The 21,720-nt window shown below is 42.9% G+C and overlaps 1 protein-coding gene across 3 annotated transcripts in view; it reads right to left on the reverse strand.

Moving 5' to 3' along the window:
• Positions 1–21,720, reverse strand: part of LOC130096056 (disks large-associated protein 2-like) — a 155,485-nt gene that overhangs the window by 89,471 nt on the left and 44,294 nt on the right. For all 3 annotated transcript variants that reach the window (XM_056262687.1, XM_056262688.1, XM_056262689.1), the window contains one exon: positions 20,148–21,295. In XM_056262687.1, coding sequence (XP_056118662.1) covers positions 20,148–21,224 — 1,077 coding nt within the window. In that variant the 5' untranslated portion in view covers positions 21,225–21,295. The remainder of the gene's footprint in view (positions 1–20,147; positions 21,296–21,720) is intronic.

The raw sequence follows: 21,720 nt of genomic DNA on the forward strand, positions 1-21,720 counted from the left end.
GCGCAGCTTGTCAGTGCAGCACGGCTCTGTTATCAGTGGTAAATGCTCATTAGTAAAAGCCAGAGAGCGCTCTCACGAAGCCAAATATGCACCACAGAAGTAGAAAACGCAGGTCATTCCAGGAAATCCCAATGGGCATCATACTACCTCTGTAGCTGAATAATCAGAAGATTGAAACACTTTGATTGATTAAACATGACATTTACTACTGATCACAGAGCCGTGCTGCACTGACAAGCTGCGCATAAAAAATAATCGCGATAACCCAAATCGGTTTAAGAGTGATTTCATGTTAATTGCAATTAATTGTGCAGCCCTAGTTTCATATATAGTGTTAATTGTATGTGTCTGAATGTATGTATATCAACATCTAGTAATTTTAATTAATTACTTATTTAGTTTTAATTACATTTTGAAAATGGTTTATTTGTCAATTTCTCCACATTAACACAATGATATTTGAGTCATTTTATTTTTATGTGGCTCTCATATATCCCTCCAAAAACAGAGACCAAGTAGCAAGGATAGGATATGAAGAGCTGAGTCAGAGAGCGTTGGACCCAAAGAAAACATGGATCCCACACAAGCTTATCTTGCCGTCTCTTGGTAGTAATTAGATAGACTCATTTATTTTGGACTAATTTAGTCGTATCAATACATTATGACTTTTTGTATTCTAGAAGAAATAAAAATTTTGCCATTTTGTGAGGAGATCAATAGCGTTCATCTCAATAAATGGACTGGGATTCAGCATGGTTGTATTATGCAGGTTTAAAGAGAATATAAAGTGATACTGTATTAATGAGGAAGCACACAGTTCTCTTTAGGACAGTAATTGTTTCTCAGGGTGACATCAGTAAAATAATATTTTTGCCTGTGATTTTTATTTTTTTAAATGTCCCTCTCACGCTCGTATTTATATAATGGCAGTGAATAGCGACCAGCATCAAGCTTTTAAAATAAAAAAAATTCTTAATGCTATTCACTACCATTATATGAACGAGTGCGAGTGGGACATTTATCAGGATGTGAAGAGAGTAACAAAAAGGGTTTATGAAAAACACGGCTTACCTTTAATTCACTTTTATTTATTTTTTACTGTAGACACTTTTATTTACAGAAAAGTAAAGAGAAAAACAGTAGATAACGGTGTGAGAGAGAGTGGGAACAGAATCAGGAAATGTTGCGAGCCAGATTACTGTATTCACGCTAGCTCATGGTATACGCAAGCTGCTATTGTAGCTCATGGCTCCTTTTAAATGTCGTATTCTGGCCATAGAAAGTTCCCTAACAAAAAATATGATTTAAAGCAGAACACTGGCATAACAGAATGACTGTACTCAAGCTTATTGGCAGTAAATCTGCAGTGAGAAAAAAAATGGGTGAGCGAACCTAAAGACCTCTTAACCTTTAAAAAATCTCTTACATCTGAACACAGCATTTGTTAACACCTCCAGTTTTGTTTTCAAGGGAGATGGTGTTATAAAATTGTGTAGGATGTAGCCATAGCAACCACAAATGAATTAACACAGCATGCATATGTAACAGTGCAGCTAAGACTTCAGATGAGAAATAGAGATTGTTTATACCGGAGGCAATCAGAACAATTTATTAAAAGGAAAACAACTGCGAGAACTCCATGAAAATGTAATTCAGCAAGGAATATACAGAGGAATGAATACGTTTGTGAACCCTTTGAAAATAGCTGATTGTCTCCATTTATTGCTCATAAAATGTGGTCTGATCTTCATCTAAGGCACAACTATAGACCAACATAATCTGACTAAACTAATAACGCACAACCAGTTGTACAGTAAAGTTTTTTTAACAAATCTGCTCAAGAAAGAGAAGTTTAGTGTGAACCAATCCCACACTGTAAAAGTAATTATATAACCGTTAAGTTCTGACAACACATGTTTTACATTACTTTAACTCATTAAAATAAGAACATTTCTTAACTTGTATAACTTTTTTTTTCAACACATTTTTTTAAAGTCAGTTTAATGTAATTTAAGTTGAAATAACTTATACAGCTAAGTTGATTGTACTTAAACATTTAAGGCACCAACTTTTTTACTGAGCAATATCTTAAAACGCATTAAAGAGATGGAAAAGGTTATACAACCTGGGTGTTCATAATGCATTTTAAGCGACCCTATGTACAAATGCAGAAGATTTGGACTGTTGCTACTGTCCCTTGAAGTGAAAATCCTGCAAAAATCACTGTAAGAACACAAATGGCCAAAGGACAACAAGAAGGAAATCGCTGCCGCCAAAGAATATTGAGGCATGGCCAAGCGGAAACCTTCTGGTCTCTCTTGAATCCAACACGGAAGTGACTTAGACTGCAATTCATCGACTGGCCACTAGAAACAGGCTCCAAAAGAGAGTCAATCCCATAGACCCCCATGTTAATATGCCCAACTTTACAGCTGATATGTTTACAGCATTGTGCAAAAAGTGGTTTTGGTCTATAACAGTGGTTCTCAACCTCTCCTGCAGGGACCCCCTGACACACCATGTTTCTGTTTTAACCCTGAAATGGCACACCTGATTCAATTAATTAAAGGCTTAATGAGTCATTATTAGAGTAGGAAGTAGGAATTAGTTAATTGATCAATTAGTCAACTACTCATTAAGCCTTCAATTAATTGAATCAGGTGTGCCATTTCAGGGTTAAAACAGAAACATGGTGTGTCAGGGGGTCCCTGCAGGAGAGGTTGAGAACCACTGGTCTATAATCTAATTGGTAATCTTTGCATTTTTTTTATAGCTTATCCATATAAATTATATTAAGCCTTAAAGTTCTGCATAATTAAGGGTGTGGCCACTTGAGTGACAGGTGGATTGCCGCTGCTGTCACTATTAGCCGTTTGTCTGCTGTATGTTAGCCGTCACGTCACCTCAGCTAATCCCACCTCTTTGCCCATTTTCGGTTATCTGGGAGTGACGCGAGATGATGATCTGCCAAGATGACGTCGACTGGCTCCGCCCACTTTGGGCTTCAAAAACATAGACATAATAAATACATAGACGCCCAATACGCTGATTTCACGCAGCCGCCATTTTGAAATCGCTCCGGTGGGAAGAAAACCGGAAGTGTCGCTTCTAATCATAGGAGAGTCGCGAATGCGATGGCGTATTGTTGTGTTAATGTAGAAATTAGTTATTCTAAAAATGTACATACATTTCTTTCATACTTTAGACTATATACAGTGAAATTAATTTATAAATAAAACATTTTTTTATATATATAATTCAGAACGTAAAAAAAGAAGCAGGAACGAACTATATACAAACCCTATATTGGATATTAACATCCAATAGTGTAAATCGCGGCAGCAGCTTCAGGTTGGTAGTCCAAGGCATTGTTGTCTATCTGTACTTCCGGGGTTCTTCCCACCGGAGCCTCGCTTTCGATTTCAAAATGGCGGCAGCGTGAAATCAGCGTATTGGCCGCTGGAGCGTACGTCAACGGCGCCGCCATGTTGGGGATGGCAACTTTCCCATACCTCTCATACCGGGAATTGAGAAAAATGCCTGTTTTGTGCGCTGCTTGGGGCTGTACACATCGCCACACAATTGAAAACAGCTTTCTAGGAATTACCTTTCACAAGCAAGACTGAACGTTTGTTTTTGGTTGTATTTGGTCATGATTTAATTAGTAATAGTAACGTTCAGAGGATTTAAAAATACTACTGTTATTGTGTCACGAAATGTAGTTTTAATAGTTTTTCAGTCGACAATGTAGTTGTTTAAAGCTCAAATCTGTGGTTTGTTTATAAAGATAGAGCCTATTTAAAAATTTGATCTGACGTTTTCGGAGTTGTAAGATGTGTTCACCGGGGCTCAGCGCTCGTCTACCCCGCCTGGAACAGCCGTACCTCGGCCAGTGCTCGACGTGTGCCGCTGACTCGGATGTCTGTAGTCTAGTAGTTAAACATGAGATATAATTCGTCTTGTGTATTTCTAACGGGCGATCTTTGGTCTCATTAATCTATAAATGATTCCCTGGTAAATCGTTTTGGCTGAGGGCAAAGTGAAGTTTCATAACTTTATATTTAGGCTATTTTAACGTTGTATCCTGCAGCTGTATGTTTGACTGAAGCTACTTCTGTTATAATGGCTATTACTGATCAATAAAACTGAAATTTAACAAAAAGAGTTAAATATTAAAATGTCACTTTTTAACTTATTTTTTATTGTATATATTCTGTAATTGATATTTCTTATTCTATTGCTATTATTATAGTATTATTAATAAACTATATGCTATTATATCAATATTTTTATGATATTATATTATATAATTATACTATTCATTACTATTTTATTTGCTGTATACTATTTGTTTATTTTATTGACTAAACTATTCACTATTACTTCTGACTTTATGTTATATTTACTATTTGCATTGCACTATAGTTGTACCGTAACATAATGCATTATGTATTATCATAAAGGATCCATCAGTTATCTTTGTTATTGCTAAAATCTGGTCAATCACAAAAAATGCTTTTTCCATAATAAGAAAACTTAAATTATATCTCAGTATGGGGGTCAGGGGACAAGCCTGAGCTTTGACCATTCTTTATTAAAAAAAAATATTTTACAAGTCTAACTATCGAGATTTTAAATAACTAGAGATGGAACTTTTTGTACACCACATACAAACCAATGAAATCGGTTGATAAATGTAAAAACAGTTTGTTTTTATCCAGAAGAAACGCAGCTCACCCGTTTACTTACATTTGATTACAGTGCAGTCTTGCCCTCCGCAAAATGGCGGACCCGTTGACGTATCGCAGCAACGTTCCAAAGCGGCCAATCGGGCGTCTATGTATTTATTATGTCTATGTTCAAAAATGCTCTTCAGAAACCTTAAGTCACAGGTAAAGTCACAGTACACTTTGTGCATTGTTTTATACGGTCTATGGCCATGGCTCATGTTTGCACAAAACCACCTGGTTTTTCCACAACACTTCTGGGAAAATGTTCTGTGAACAGTTGAAACAAAAGTTGAACTTTTTGTTAAAAACACACAATGTTTTGTGTAGAAGAAAAAGGAAACTGCCCACCAACACCAAAACCTCATGCGAACTGTAGCATGGTGGACAGAGCATCATGGGATGCCTCAGGGTCACGATAGTTTGCCATCATTGAAGGAACAATGAAGTGGAGAATGTCAGGAAAACAGTTCATGACCTCAAGCTACAGAGAGGTTTGGTGAACACAAGGACCCAAATCACACAAGTATTACCAACTAATAAATGGCCAAAAAAAGAAGAAAATACATGTTTTCCTGAGTCGTGGCCTTAAGCCAATTCAGATACGGTACTGTGGCATACTGTACTTTCAAATCAACCCAGAAATATAAGCCTCTTTCACACATGCAGTCTTTACTGGTAAATTACTGGTAAATTACATGTAACAGATCATGTAATCGCGATATTTTGCACATCCGAGGTCAGAACACGCTGGACATAATAAGTAAGTTGGGCCAATCAGAAGCCGTAGAAAGAGCATCGGCTCTGGGCCATTCACAAAATTATGATGCAGATGACGCGTTTACTCAGCACTGTTTACAATACAGCACTGTTTGGGGTGGTGATGGCGCAGTGGATAAGACACATGCCTTTGGTGTGAGAGACCCGGGTTCGAATCCACTGCGTGACACCAATGTGTCCCTGAGCAAGACACTTAACCCCTAGTTGCTCCAGAGGCGTGCGACCTCTGACATATATATAGCAATTGTAAGTCGCTTTGGATAAAAGCGTCAGCTAAATGAATAAATGTAAATGTAAATGTAAATGTACAATGTCTTCAAATTGGAGTGATACTGAAACTAAAGCGTTTCTCCTCGTCCGGGCGTCAACAACTTTAGAGGTTACTTCAGTAAAAAAATACCAGTAAACTCTGTGATGATGTCATTAAGCGGATGTGTGAATGGTCTGTTACGAGTAAAAAGCCAGAACGCTGTTGCTTGTGTGAACAGCACATTTTTTCATTTACCGGTAAAGTCGCTAATTAACCGGGATTGCTGTGTGAAAGGGGCTATTGATAAATTGAAAACGATTTGGGGATGGATGGTCTAAAATTGGTCAAAGTCTTAGGTAACACTTTATATTTTGATGGTCCCCTTTAAACTTTCTTTTTAGTATAAGTAACGTTGCACCTACATGCCAACTAACTCTCATTAGAGTATTAGTTAGACTGTTAGGTTGATAGGTTGACATGTAGTTGCAAAGTTACTTGTAGTACAGCTACAGAAATGTTTGGTTCAAGTTTTGCTGCTGAAGGAAGATTTACAAGTTAATAAACTCAAGGTTTGATGTATTCTTTCTTCACCATGCACTGTGAATAATTACTCAAAGTATTAAAAAAAATGGAAAATTAAATTATTTTTGTGTTATTCGTCAGATTGAGTTTATCTATAATTGTGAGTTTAAAAAAATATCTGACTACATTTTACGAGTAATCAATGCAGAAATCCAGATATTTTCAGAGGGTTCACAAACGTATTGCAACTGTACATGCATGTAATGTGTGCCGCTTGAAATTTACTAAATTCTCTAGAAACATGAGAACACAGGAATGGGGGTCCAAAGAAAAATCCTGCAATTTAGATACTATACAAGGTGAAATCAAAACCATCAACCTGGTAAAATGCATCTCTCCTGTCTAAGGTTAATGTATATTTTGCACTGTCCCTGTCAAAATAAATAAAATAATAATAATAATCAAATACAAAATAGATATGCAAACATGTATCCAAGAAAATATTTATATGAACTGGTAGAGACATCTTGCAGTTAAGACATAAAACGCATCAGTCATTACATTATGCATTATACTTTTGTTTGTATTGTTGAGTAACAATGTAGATTTCAAAATATTGCATAGACGGTGACACAAATACAACACTGTAATAACAAGAGGACATGATGAGCATTTAGTTGATGTGCTTAATGTTGTGAATTATAAAATGTATAGCTCTGGTCCTGGCTTCTGATTGGTCAATACCAGTTTCTAGCCATGCTAAAACACACAATAGCCCATGTTCACCTCCCATAACGGATCATTAATTTATTGCATATAGCAACAATTGATATCGCCCATTGTACACCATTGGGTCGCAAATCGCGCCTAAATGGATCAAATTGGTTGAAATTGACAGGCTATTGTTACAGAGTAAACCATTCATCCAATTGGACATTTGGCTACTTCTTAATCTAAATGAACTCAGAAGATAGTCTTAAACCCATTGCCAGACCATGTTCTCCACACTTATTAGGAATATTCTTTGCTCAGTACAAATTCTACAGAATTTACTGCATAATGTTAATGATTACCACAACAATTGATTTCCACTTGTTCCTCCTTTTCTTGAAATAAATAAACAAACAAAGAAACTAAAACCGGATATTGAAATGAGGCAATTACAATGGAAGTGAATGGGACCAATTCATAAACATTAAAATACTCAGTTTCAATAGTACAGACATGAGACGTAAACTGTATGCATTTTAAAAGGATTTTACGGTGGAAAAAACTAAATTTACCTTAATCCTCTGATGCTCTTCTGTCATTTTCGACAGAAAAATGTTTTTTTTTAAATGGAATCTTATTATAATTATCAAATAGTCTCTGTTATTATTCACTTAATCGGAATGGTACGAAACTTGGTAAAGGTTTTGGAACTTGCTATGTGAACAAACACACACACACACACACACAAATCATGGACATAATTCAAAATGTTCAAATGATACTGAAAATAATAGTCACACTTGTACTCCTCGTGGTCAAAAATGACCGCATTGGAAATGAATGGGAAACAAATTTCATTAAGTGGAAACTTTTGGTACCGAGGCCAAACAAAATCTTACAGAAAGCTCATTTTTTGAAATATCAACCTCAATTTTGGAAACCGACTTGTATGGCTTTGATTTTCTCGCCGTTTTAGAGTAAATCTTGTTTTGGCAAATATATATTTCATATAAATATTGAAAATAGTATTACTGTGCATTTTTCACAACAATAAAGGTACAATTCTAACGTTTTTGTTCACTTTTTAAAACTTTTTTTTTTCTCATTTCAGCAATAATCTGCCAAGTGTCGTTTAAGTGCGTGCCCTACAGCATTCGAGATTTATCACAGTTTAGGAAATTTCATTTTCAGGTCCATGCTCAAAAAGTGAATAAATGGATTAAAATATATCAATGAAATAAACTACTGCATACATATAATTTAGCACCATTAAATCTCCTAAAAATACAAAATATTCAATAAAAAACATTATTTAACTAAAATGTAGTACATTAATTTCATTAAATGGTCATGTTTGACCGTCACGCAAAGAGCATTAATAACTTTTTTTTGTCCAATTTACAATCAGATTGACATAAAAATGCAACACTATAAACCCGAAAGGACTAAATCAACTCCTAAAATGATTACTTAAACACTTATCCCAGAGTTTTAACAGAAGAATTCATGTAAGCACTTTCACTCTCATTGTAAGTGCTTCATCGAAATCTCCTTTTTATGTGGTTAAAGACGAGGGCCCTATCAAACGTTCGCAGGGACGAGTCAAAGCAATTTTTGTGGTAATTAACATTATGCTACAAATGCAGTTGACTGATATTAGCTTTTATTAAACATTCCTTTAAACTGAGTCAGACTAATTCAACTGACGTATTCAGTGGCAGTTTAATGTTCTCTGTGACTGGATTCTGAACCACATCACTATGATAAAATCAAAGACAATGTCTAGACAGTGTCATGAGAATAGCATTCATCTCCTCAGCAGAGCATAACAGACAACAGGTTCCCAGTTCTATCTCTGATTGTGTTGTGTATCTCTTTTCATAAGCCTACGCTTCATTTCACGTTCAACAGTGTCATATCAGTTTTTATTATTCCTGATATAATATTAGTCTTTAATACTAATAATAATGTCAACATTACCAGCACCCTCTCTCCAGTTTTTGGACTATACTGTCTTGATGCATGTATCTGTGCGATGTCACAAAGTGTGTGAAGTTCAAAGTTATTTTTGCAGTTTAGTTCCAATAAACAGGGAGGGAAATTCTGAAAGTTGCAGTATATTATCATAATTAATACATCAAACTCTTTAATTTCCAACAATCAAGGCAATTAGTTTGAACTTAAGAGTGCTTTTCTGACCCACTTAAGTAGGACTTAAGCATCTTTATATGTAATTTCGTAATTAATTGTATTGGTTTTGAAATATGGTTAAATATACAGAATGTTTTTCTTCTGCTGAACGCAAAAGAATATATTTTGAAGAATGTTGGTAATCAAACAGTTGACAGTCACCATTGACTTCCATTGTATTTTTTTTTCTTCTTCTTTCATACTATAGAAGTCAACGGGGTCCATCAACTGTTTTGCTACCAACATTCTTCAAAATATCGTTGTGTTCAGCAGAAGAAATTCATACAGGTTTGGAACAACTTGAGGGGGAGTAAATGATGACAGACTCTTCATTTTTGGGTGAACTATCCCTTTAAGTGGCCTTTAATATTATATTACCTGCAAGTACAGTGTTTTAAAATGTACTTTTAAGATTTGAAGTACACTACAAGTGCACATTTATGCGCACTTCTTTTTCACATGGGATGTTCTCTTTATGATTCTTCTCTGCTAGCAGGGGGTTACATTACTCTACCACAAGGAGGCGCTACAGACAACACACTCATATACTGTAAGCGAGCGTTCATTTTGCACTGACAGTGAGGAAGTGCAGAGAGAGATATAACTCCACTCAAGAGCAGGATTAGAGGAATCAAAACGAGATAAAACCATCAGATGGTGAAACGAGGCCTGCAGAATACTTTTAGACATTTCCACTCAATGTGAGATTGCATGCTATCATTGCAAATTCAAATTGAGTTCAGGTCCTTTCTCGACATTTCGCTTACTCTATTTGCTGGGAGATAGAAATGTCTCCAGGGGTTGGAGTTGATAAGGAAGTTAAGAAAATGAAGTTTCAAAGGGACAGAGCTGTGCTAACATTGATGAAGCTAGATGATTAATATGGGTGATGTTTAGCCGAAGACCTTTGAACTCTTCTTTCCCAGATTTCCTTGGTAAATCAGCCTTACAAAATGCTATGCTAAATATTGGTGGTGAACAACACGAACCAACTAGTCCAGTAGCAAACCAGCTCTGAAATTCATCTGGTCTTTTCAGTAGGTCTGAGAAGAAGACCCTGGTGATCTCACACGTGACTCCTTGAGTTTCAGAACAGATCTCAATAATGTCCCAAGCTGTGCTCAGATTTGCCAAGATACCAAAATATTCAAATCAATTGAATCAAATAGTAGGCTAGGCTTAATGCTTCCAAGACCAAATTACAAAAAAAAGAGTCCTAAATAAGATTTGTTTTTGAACTGGATATAAAAATCATCCATTTGGATTGCACAGTTTTGACATAAACTAAGGATACGTTTACACGACAACGATGTACTAAAAACATTTCCTTTGTGTTTTTCGCGCACAGACGGCAACGTTGTCAAAATGATCCCCGTCCACATGAATCCGCGTAAGCGACTAAAAACGCTGTATAATTCATTCTAGGCCAGTAGTTGGTGATGTCACTTTGTAAAGAAACACTTTGCGCCAATAGACTGAACACGTAACACCCATGCGCATCACTGTTTTCACAAATTTATGTTTTTGTAGTTTACACAGAGACGATAACGGAATCGGTTTCAAAAATCTGCACTTTGAAACCTGTTTTCAAAAGTTTGGGTTCCCTTTCGAGAGGTTCCTCCTATTGCGTAATAGCTTACGCTATGGGAAAACTCCTTTTCTCGAGAAATATTGAAGTCTTTATGTAAAACGCATTGCAGCTGCACAGCATACAGCAATGAGCGAGGCAGCTCGGTCATTGGCTGTGCTGTGGCAACTGCACGAACCTATGACGGGGCGACTCTGAACCCGCTTCCAATGAGCGTGCTTCGCGCCCACGCGCGTCAGAGCCCGCCAAGATGTGCGTGGCCAAGGGCTATATATTGGGCGCCCCGTCGTCTAAGTTCTTTAGATTTAATCTCCTTCAGCAAAGAACCTTCTCTTCGCTGGATCCTCCGGATTTCTTGGAGTCTTTTCGCCGCCGCCGTCGGCAAGCCTACAGCAGGACTGCTTCGAGGACGCCGGCGCCTTCAGCCGCCTTCGATCGCCTTTCTGCTAAGCCATCCGGCGCGCATCATCTTATATCCTTTTTCAAAGCTTCAGTGTTCGCCCCCGCGACACTTTCTAAAAGAGCAAATTAACAAGGCGTTGTTTCAAATGCCTTCCTGCGCCTCGTGTCGAGGCCCTCTTCAGGACGGGGATCGTCACATCATTTGCGCCCGCTGCTTGGGACCGGACCACGCAGAGGCTGCCCTTACTCGAGGCGGATGTCCCGAGTGTGACGCCCTGGGCCTCACCGAGCTGCGCGCTCGCTTCGCCGTTTTCACCGCGAAGGAGCCCACCTCCTCCATGCTGCCATCTCCTCTGGTCGAGCCGCGCAAGAAGAAGCGCCGCTCACAGAGGCCGCCAGAGCACGCGGTTTGCAGTGATGACACGCCGGGCCAATCCCCGCGTGCTTCACCACCACCCGAAGACTCCCCGCCGCCAGTCCAGTTCACACAGGCGGACCAGCACCCCTCCAGCGGAGCGATGGGGCTCGTCTCGTTTGGCGCGTCAGGGGATGACGATGACAAGGATGACAGTTTTTCCGGTGATGCTGCATCCGACGACTGGCCGGGTTCGTCGTTCGACCCCGCGCCATCGACATTAGCGGGCACGAGCGCGGGCTCCAGCATGGACTCGGAGATCGTCCGCATCCTGTCTAAGGCCGTGGAAGACCTCGGGCTCGATTGGTCTTCCCCGGAAGAACCTGCCCGCAGCCGACTGGACGAGTGGTTCCTGCAGGGGCGCCGACAGGCCCCTCGACAAAGGCCCTCCCCCTTCTTCCCGGAAGTTCACGACGAACTCACGAAGTCGTGGAAAGCCCCGCACTCCGCTCGCCTGAAGCCTTCTTTTTCTTTGTCGCTCTCCTCTGTGGACGGCGCGAAAGAAAGAGGCTATGAGGGGACTCCGCCCCTCGAGGAGGCTGTGGCCAATCATCTGTGTCCACCCTCCAACGCTGGATGGAAAGCTAAAGCTTCTCATCCCTCGAAGCCTTGCCGGTCTACTTCAGCTCTCGCCGGTCGCGCATACGCCGCCGCCGGCCAAGCTGCATCAGCGCTTCACTCTATGGCTGTCCTCCAGGTGTTTCAAGCTAAACTTCTCCGCAGTCTGGACGAGTCTGGACCCGATCCTGAGGCATTCAAGGACCTGCGCAGCGCCACTGACATAGCGCTGCGAGCTACAAAAGCCACCGCCCAATCCATCGGCCGTGCTATGGCTAACCTGACTGTCCTTGAGCGCCATCTGTGGCTGACGCTAACAGAGATGAAGGATGCAGATAAGGCGTCATTTCTCGACGCGCCTATCTCCCAAAGCGGCCTGTTTGGACCAGCGGTGAAGGAGTTCGCCGAGCGCTTCACCGAAGCCTGTAAGGACTCGCTGGCTATGCGTCACTTCCTGCCCAAGCGATCTAGCTCATCGCAGAGCTGCCAAAGGCCGCCTCAGCAGCAGCGAGCTAAGACGGCGCCTCCCGTCTCTCAGCCCAGACCTGAAACGAATTTTCGACGCCGCTCGTGCTCTGCCAACAGGAAGCAACCGCCGAGCAACGGGGACCTCGGCCCAAGATTGTGCTGAACCCAGAGCCTCGTAAGTCCTCCTAGCTACAGGGAGAAAAAGGGAGAGCGCGTGTCTCGCAAGAGCCGGACCATTCTCTCCAAAACGTTTGAAACATTACCCAGTCCCCTTACAGGCGGCTGGAAATGTCTATACAGCAGCCAATGTGCCAGCCACACAGCTCGCCCACTTGCAAACAAACGGCGTTTTTACGGCGACACACAGAAATCACATAAAGAGCCATTTTCTGCCTGTGTCATTAAAGGGTCACGTGTCCACACCAAAGTGCGCATTCCCACATATCAAAACTGTCAACGCAGTGCCAAATGTTTTCCCAGCTCAAGCTGGACGCCCCATAAATGTAGATTGTGTGCCAACTGTCACGTATGCACCACTACAAATAAGCACTGTTCCCACAGTTATAAACACTTCCCCAGTAAAAGCGGGAAGTTTTATAAGAGTAGCGCGTGTGCCCGCTGTTATGCACGCACCCCAACTCACAAACACTGTTTATATGACCAAAAACCTCCCGCCACGAGCGGGAAGTTTTATGAAAGTGGCGCGCGTGCCTACCACAGTCTATGCACCCCCACCCATAAGCACTGCCCATACAGTGTTAAACATTTCCCCATCTCACTCTGTGAGCATTATGGCGAGCGTGCCTGTAATCTCACACGCACCCCTGCACTCGGCATTCAACAAAGCTGCTCAGCGCGCGCCCACGCCGCTGAGAGCTGTAAGCTCGGTATTAGCACAGGACGATTCGCTGGCGGGAGCCATACGTCACTGCGACACGCCCCCAGCCAGAATTCAGCCCATATCTGTGCGAGCGAAAGCTTGGGAAAATATCCCCGACATGCCGAAATGGGTTTTGAACATAATAAAACACGGTTACTCGCTTCAATTCGCTCGCAGACCGCCCCGCTTCACAGCAGTGGTCGAGACGAAAGTGAGAAAAGATGTTTCACATGTTCTACGCACCGAGATGCTCAAACTGATAGAGAAAGGCGCTATAGAGACAGTCCCTCCCTCTATGAGCGAGGCAGGTTTTTACAGCCGCTATTTTCTCGTCCCGAAAAAGGATGGCGGTCTTCGCCCCATTCTAGATCTCAGACATCTGAACAAAGCTTTAATGATTCGCTCGTTCAGAATGTTAACAACCAAGCATATCCTCGCGCAAGTTCGCCCAGGGGATTGGTTTCTATCAGTGGATCTGAAAGACGCTTACTTTCACATTCCGATAGCGCCTCATCACAGGCCTTTTCTGAGATTCGCTTTCGAGGGACAGTCATACCAGTACACAGTACTACCATTCGGCCTGTCACTGGCACCCCGTACATTTACAAAATGTATGGATGCCGCACTTTCCCCCCTGAGGCAGCGGGGAGTGCGAATACTAAATTATCTCGACGATTGGCTAATCTTAGCACAATCAGAGAGCCAGTTAGTGACACACAGGTCTTGGATTATCAGTCATCTAGATTGCCTGGGTCTAAGAATCAATTTCGCAAAGAGCATGCTATCCCCCAGCCAGAATATTTCTTTTCTGCTAGACTCAGTGCAGATGACGGCGCGCCTCTCGTCAGAAAGCGCGCTCACTATCCGGCGCCTTGCAACATCGTTCAGAGCGGGTGCGCGCGCCCCCGTCAAGCGATTTCAAAGGATGCTCGGTCTCATGGCCTCAGCATCAGCTGTACTCCAGCTAGGATTTTTGCACATGCGTCCTCTCCAACGCTGGCTCAAAAGCCGTGTCCCCACTCACGCGTGGCGCTCAAAATCATGGCTGCATAAAAGCCCTGACGCCCTGGAAAGCTGGCGACTGGTATCAGTCCGGCGTGAGTTTGGAAGTGAACACAAGGAGAAAAATGATCACGACAGATGCCTCCAAAATAGGCTGGGGGGCCCTTTACGAGGGCAGGCCTGTCTCCGGCTTGTGGTCAAACCCGGAGAAGCGCCTACATATAAACTGTCTGGAATTGAAAGCGGTCGCTTTGGCTCTCAGAGCCCTGCTCCCGTACCTGAAGGACGAGCACGTCCTAGTCTGAACGGACAACATGACGGTAGTCTCGCATATAAATCGTCAGGGGGGACTCAGATCGAGCTCCCTGCACTCGATGGCCAGGGAGCTCCTCCTATGGTCCCAGCGCAACCTGCGCTCGCTGAGAGCAGCGCATGTGCCAGGTGTTCTGAACCAGGGAGCGGACATGCTGTCCAGAGACAAAGTTCTCCCAGGAGAATGGTCTCTCCACCCCCTGACGATTCAGTGGTTATGGCAAACCTTTGGCAGAGCAGAGGTTGACCTCTTTGCCTCCAAGGAACTGTCCTTCACTACAACTGCCCTCTCTTCTTTTCAAAGAGCACAGACGCGCTCGCTCAAATCTGGCCGAGCCGCCCGCTTTATGCCTTCCCACCGGTCGCGATGCTACCTCAGGTCATCAGTCGGATCAGGGAGGAGAAATGTGCAGTGCTCCTGGTAGCCCCACTCTGGAAGAACCAGACGTGGTTTCCAGAACTGATGCAGATGATGCAATCTGCCCCATGGCCGATTCCACTGAGGCTAGACCTCCTCAGGCAGGCCAACGGGATGATCCTCCATCCCCGCCCCGATCTGTGGGCCCTCCATGCGTGGCCCCTCAACGGGTTCCCGGGAACCTCCCCAGTGGAGTGTTGAGAACCATCACTGAGGCGCGAGCGCCCTCTACGAGGCGCTTATATGCCCAGAAATGGAAGGTGTTCAGTGACTGGTGTAAATCCAGGAACCTGAACCCTGAGACATGCGAAGTACCGAGTGTGCTCGTTTTCTTACAAGAGCTGTTGGAGGCAGGCCGCACCCCCTCCACGCTCAAAGTATATGTGGCTGCCATAGCGGCATCACACGACCCTGTAGAAGGACGCACACTAGGGAAAAACTACCTAGTTGTTCGTTTCCTGAGGGGCGCCAGGAGGATAAATCCCCCACGCCCCCCCTCGGTGCCGATCTGGGACCTGGCCACGGTCCTGGACGCACTCAAGCGTGCCCCGTTCGAACCCCTCCGAACTGTGCACCTTAAACAGCTCTCGCTCAAAACTGCTCTCTTGCTGGCTCTCGCCTCGGTCAAGAGAGTGGGCGACCTGCACGCGCTGTCATCAAGCGCTGCCTGCCTGGAGTTTGGACCTAACGACAGCAGGGTTGTCCTCAGGCCAAAACACGGGTATATTCCTAAGGTGCTCTCTACACCTTTCAGACTACAGGTGATATCTTTGGCCGCGCTATCGTCTCCAGCAGACGAAAGCGACGCTAATTTACTCTGCCCGGTCAGGGCGCTCAGAGTATATTTGGAACGTTCTGCCCTGTTCAGACAGACAGAGCAATTGTTCGTATGCTTTGGCGGCCGCACCAAAGGTCTCGCTGTTTCAAAGCAAAGAACATCGCGCTGGATAGTTGATGCTATAGCGCTGGCTTATGAAGCCAAGGGCCTTCAGTGCCCCTTGGGCATCAGAGCTCACTCTACGAGAGGCATGGCCTCCTCGAGGGCGTGGTCGAGTGGGATACCCATTCAAGATATTTGTGCGGCAGCAGGCTGGGCCTCACCGTCAACATTTATCAGGTTTTATAACCTACAGGTCCCCTCATTGCACTCAAACATACTGTCGGTCTAACTATGCATAGGCTGGGGTGTGTACATGCTGAGCATTGTCTCCTCCCTCATAGAATCCATCTCTGACTGATGTAGAGAATCTTTCATGCATGACAGTACATAAAAATGTGCTTGTGTGTTTCTCTGGACGCCCATTGGGCCGTTCCACGTTGTCCTTCGGCTGGCACGCACGGCGTTTTACATGGCGTTCCCATAGCGTAAGCTATTACGCAATAGGAGCAACCTCTCGAAAGGGAACGACTCGGTTACTAACGTAACCTCGGTTCCCTGAGAGGAGGGAACGAGTATTGCGTAATCTGCCGTGCTTGTGCTTGGTCAGTTTGCTTCAGTCGATTGAACCTAAAGAACTTAGACGACGGGGCGCCCAATATATAGCCCTTGGCCACGCCCATCTTGGCGGGCTCTGACCCGCGTGGGCGCGAAGCACGCTCATTGGAAGCGGGTTCAGAGTCGCCCCGTCATAGGTTCGTGCAGTTGCCGCAGCACAGCCAATGACCGAGCTGCCTCGCTCATTGCTGTATGCTGTGCAGCTGCAATGCGTTTTACATAAAGACTTCAATATTTCTCGAGAAAAGGAGTTTTACCATAGCGTAAGCTATTACGCAATACTCGTTTAGTTGAAAACGTTGTCATATTTCCAGCCCCGCATAATACTGTGAATTCCAAAAGGACAGGAATTTGATCTGCAGTTCAAACACATACATTTAAAATTTGGGCCTACATTTTTTTTTCCCGGAATATAGTATCAACATTTATTTCATAGCAGTATACATTTACTATCTACCAACAATTGCCTAATTTGTTGACAATGGGAAAGGTTGTATAAGAATTCTATAAGAAAAAAAATGATCTACATGTCTTTTTCATAAACTTGATTTAAATTCCCACAAAGCCTAAACTGCCGTTTTGCACGTTAAATGCACTACAACCCATATACACATCTGGCTAGTTAAACACTGGAACACAGCTGAATTACAATGAGATCAAATCTGAAGTTCATGGCTATTCCTGAATGGTTAATTAGTGAGTGTATCTAGTTAAATGTCACTCAAAACTCACCCAGGCTGTCGTCTCTCTTGAGCACTGACAGTTTCTAATAAGGTCGACAAAAAAGGCCTTGTTTTTTTTCCTATGCAAACATGACAATGCTGTAGAACAGTATGTGCTGACGACGATTTGTACAAAGTAGTCCTCAGCTCCTCAGTACAAGGAGTCTACTGGTACTTATGCCATAATTAAGCTTCAAGGAGGAAGATGTCATTTAGATGTCAGGAACTGATTAGCTGAATAACACTATGTTAGCAGTCAGCATGACCTATGTTTGCCCCATGCCATCATTCAGAATGAGAATCAGAAGCAGTATGCAACACAAATGTGTGAAATACTATATCCCACAATGCAATGTGTTTGAATTGATCTTACATTCCAGTGTGAAAGTTGATTTCATGAAGATCTGTTAAAATCATCAGAATGAAATTAGCGATGGACTGACATGGATTTGTAATGGGCGATGTCAATATCTTAGAGCAGGGGTGGATGATATAAAGCTGATGCATGTAATAGCACACTATTTGACTTATTTAACTTGATGAGAAAAAAAAATCTGTCAAATAAAAAGAATGATACTTTAGATAGCAACTTCTTTGTGTATCCTTGTAGTGTTTTTCTCAAATTGTTAAAAACCTGCTGGCGTTCTCTCCACTGTCAAAATAAAAGTACCGCTTCCAACACTTATCGGCCAAACAGAAAAACTTATTTCCCAATGTCATTCATTTAAAAAATGTCAAATATCTGCCGATACATCAGCCTTGCCAATATATTGGTTGACAATTAAAGGTGCAGTAAGCCATTTCTGAGAAACGCAGTTGAAAATTGAGATCAACACCCTAACATACAATTTTGTGAATATTTGCAAAATGTCTGTTGTGTGTGTGTGTGTGTGTGTGTGTGTGTGTGTGTGTGTGTGTGTGTGTGTGTGTGTTTGCTGAAGAAAAAAAAGACGTTACGATCAGACAAGTTGAGTTTTTTTTTCTTCAGTAGAACAGTACAGAAGGTTTTTAGCTGAAACCGTGGTTCTTGGTGATTCATATAATGCAAGTCAATGGTTACCGTTACTTTAAGATTTAAAAAACATACAGGCAAAACAAAATTAATATGATCTCAATCGGGAAGATTGACTTTTCAGATTCCCAATGTTTGAGCTCCCGCGTATACGTCATAATGCAACAGGAAGCTTGCGCTCCAGACTGTCGTGAACTCGTTCAGGACCGTTAGCCAAGGCTGGGGATGACAGGTAAAAATGTTGTCAATTATGCTCAGTTTCTTGCACAGAACGATCGTTTTACTTCATAAGACCTCAATGTATCGTCAGGAGCCACGGGTATTAATTTTGTTTTGCCATTGACTTGCATTGGGCCACGGTTTCAGCTCAAAATCTTCTGTACTGTTCTACTGAAGAATAAAAGCCACTACATCTTGGCCTGAGTATATTAACAGCAAATTTTATTTTCTGGGTGAACAATCCCTGTAATACGTACTGCACACTTACTATTTTTAAATAACAGTAGGTAGTACATACTGCACATTATTAAGTAGTTTTTTGATTAATTTGTCTTGCTAGTTAACAAACATTAGGCCTACAGTAAATAAGAAAATACATAGATTTGCTTGAGATTTTCTGTCATTATGAAACAAAATAAAACTGTTTCACATCATGGCTTTCATTTGATCAAACACTTTCTCACTATCACATGATTTTAACTGCAGACTTTCACTACATCACGGATCATGTTTGTATTGATCCCCTATTCTTAGGCATCAATGGTTCCCACGGGCCTTAAAAAATAACACTAGATAACACTAGATAATCAATTACTAGATTAAATTGCATCTTGGCCCACACAAATCTGTTTGGATAAAAGAAAGAGGACTAAAGACAGTTTTTCCCTACAGTTCTGAAAAATGCACAAAAATACTATTTACATTTTTTTCATGAAATATATGTTTTCAAAATGTCTGTAATTCTCAATGACTCACCCCTTCTTGGGTTTAAATTAGAGACAAAACTGCAAATAGAGTTCAAGATTATCATCAGACTGTTGCTCCACCATAACAGTGATTCCCCTAATAGAGAAAAGTGACTGAAAAAGAAGTAATTTGCGCTAATAACCACTTACACTGTAGCACCGATTGCGTCAATTCTAAAGTGCAGCGAAACTGGATGAAATCATGGGATCTCAACTCTGGACCTTGAGGTCTACTTTCCTGCAGAGACCATTTTTAAACATACCCGAACAAGCTTTCAAGGTCTTCGGGATTAGCTGAACGTTATACTAGGCAGGTGAGTTTGATCAAAGTTCAAGGATCAAGGCAGGAAAGTGGACCTCAAGGGCCAGAGTTGAGACCCACTGCACTAAATGGTGTTTGAGTAGCAATAAGTCCCTGCATTCAAATACTTGCATAGAGTATGTTTTGGGCTTATGGGTAGCCAGCCCAGAGTGAAATCTCATTGGTTCCACATAACAGTAATTTAAACATCCGATACATTTTGAGTGGCTTTGTGTTGTGTTGTGTTGGCACAGCATTTCCGTTTTCAGTGTAGACAGCCAAATTACTTATCCCTGGTAATGTGTCACGTCACACCATGTTACACTAATTATAAATGTGATTATATCACAAAATCATGATTGGTTAATTTCTGAACAGCAGTTGTGGCACCATCATGACATCTTCTCAAGAATGAAAGCCATGACTCACCTGTAGGTAGTGTGAAGACCGGAATGATGGTTTAAAGTCCTGATGCATCATGGGCTTCTCCAGGTTAAGGGAGGACTTTCGATAGGCCTCTTTGGCCTGACTGACGGTAAGTGTTGACCAGGAACTCCTCTTCATGAACTTTCCCTCAGGTGCCATGGATTCGCAGGCCGAACACTTGACGTCGTTGTTGCTTTTGGAGGTTTTGAGCGAGTGGTCTCCAAAGTGACCGTGCATGGATTCTGGGAAACTGTGACCGACGTGTTCGTGATGGTGGCGGCTCAAAGCGCTGGCTGTGCGGTAGGTGCTGTCGCTGTCTAGGTTGTCATCCGAGCTCCACCAGCCCCCCGTTCCCGACCGTTGCCTGCGCTCCTTGCTTTTACTGCGCTTGCTGCCATGCTTGGATGAGTGATGATTGCCGTGGTGATGGTGATGGCTTCCCCCACCTCCACTGTCACCTTTAGTGCCATTCATCTTGGACGATCCCTCCAGTGAGTGGGACTTGGTGAAGAGCTTCTGGACAGAGTGCACCAGGTGTCGTATACGACCGGGGCTCTCGCTGCGCTGTTCCCCTCCAGTGCCGGCGGATGTGCGTTGGTACTGCAGCGTATGGAAGCCGTCGCGATGAAGCGGAATCTGCTTTTCGAACTGGTCCAGCAGGTTTGCGGGGATGCGGTTGCTCTTGCTGCTGCCGTGGTAAGAGGCAGATGTTGCAGCAGCGGTGGCGGCAGATGTGGCTGAGGTGGTGATGACTGCACAGTCTTCCCGGGCAGCTGGGTCGTAGTACTGTGAACTGTAGTGCATTCTGGGAAAGGTGCTGCTGGAAAGGTGGTCGGCAGGGGCAGTGGAAGGTAGCACCATGGGGGACATGATCATGCAATCGGAGTGAATGGAGCTGCGCGGGGAAAGACGGTGATGGAAGTCCATGACGCAGGTCTCCGTGGGGCTGAGCAGGTAGTGGTGGCGCAGATCGGACACATGCATGCCGTGCAGGTCATGGAGATGCTCGCACTCCGCCAGTCCACACGGGGGCAGTGTGGGAATATGGTGCGGCGCGCGACCACCTGATAAGCCCTTCATGTTCCTGGGTGGAGTGAGGCTACTATCCACATTGAAATTTCGGGATGGCGACCAGGGGGAACACTGCTGGTCTGGAATAAAGAGAAGGACATTCAATATTAGAAACTATACTAGATTGTTGAATTCGATCAAACACTCAAATATCTGTCCTGGCCAACACACTCTCATATCTTATTGACGCTTTTCCACTGCATGGTACGGTTCGGTGCGGCTCACTTTTTGGAGCTTTTCCACTGCATGGTACGGTTCGGTACAGCTCGCTTAAATGGTACCACCTCGGTTGAGGTGTGCCGTACCAATACTAAAATGTTACGTGTAAACACTGCAGATCACTGATTGGTCATTGGATTTGGGAAACAACACACCAAACCCGCTGGCAGCAACAGCCACCGCAGTATCATTTGTTCACACAACTTTTTTAAACGACTTGCTTTAAACGACCGTCACACCCAACTTGAACAAAGAAATGGCTGAATCGTGGTCAGTAGACAAGGTG

This window comes from Rhinichthys klamathensis, unplaced genomic scaffold (genome assembly GCF_029890125.1).
Source record: "Rhinichthys klamathensis goyatoka isolate OS25496 unplaced genomic scaffold, OSU_Roscu_1.1 h1tg000196l_1, whole genome shotgun sequence".
Lineage (NCBI taxonomy): Eukaryota > Metazoa > Chordata > Actinopteri > Cypriniformes > Leuciscidae > Rhinichthys > Rhinichthys klamathensis.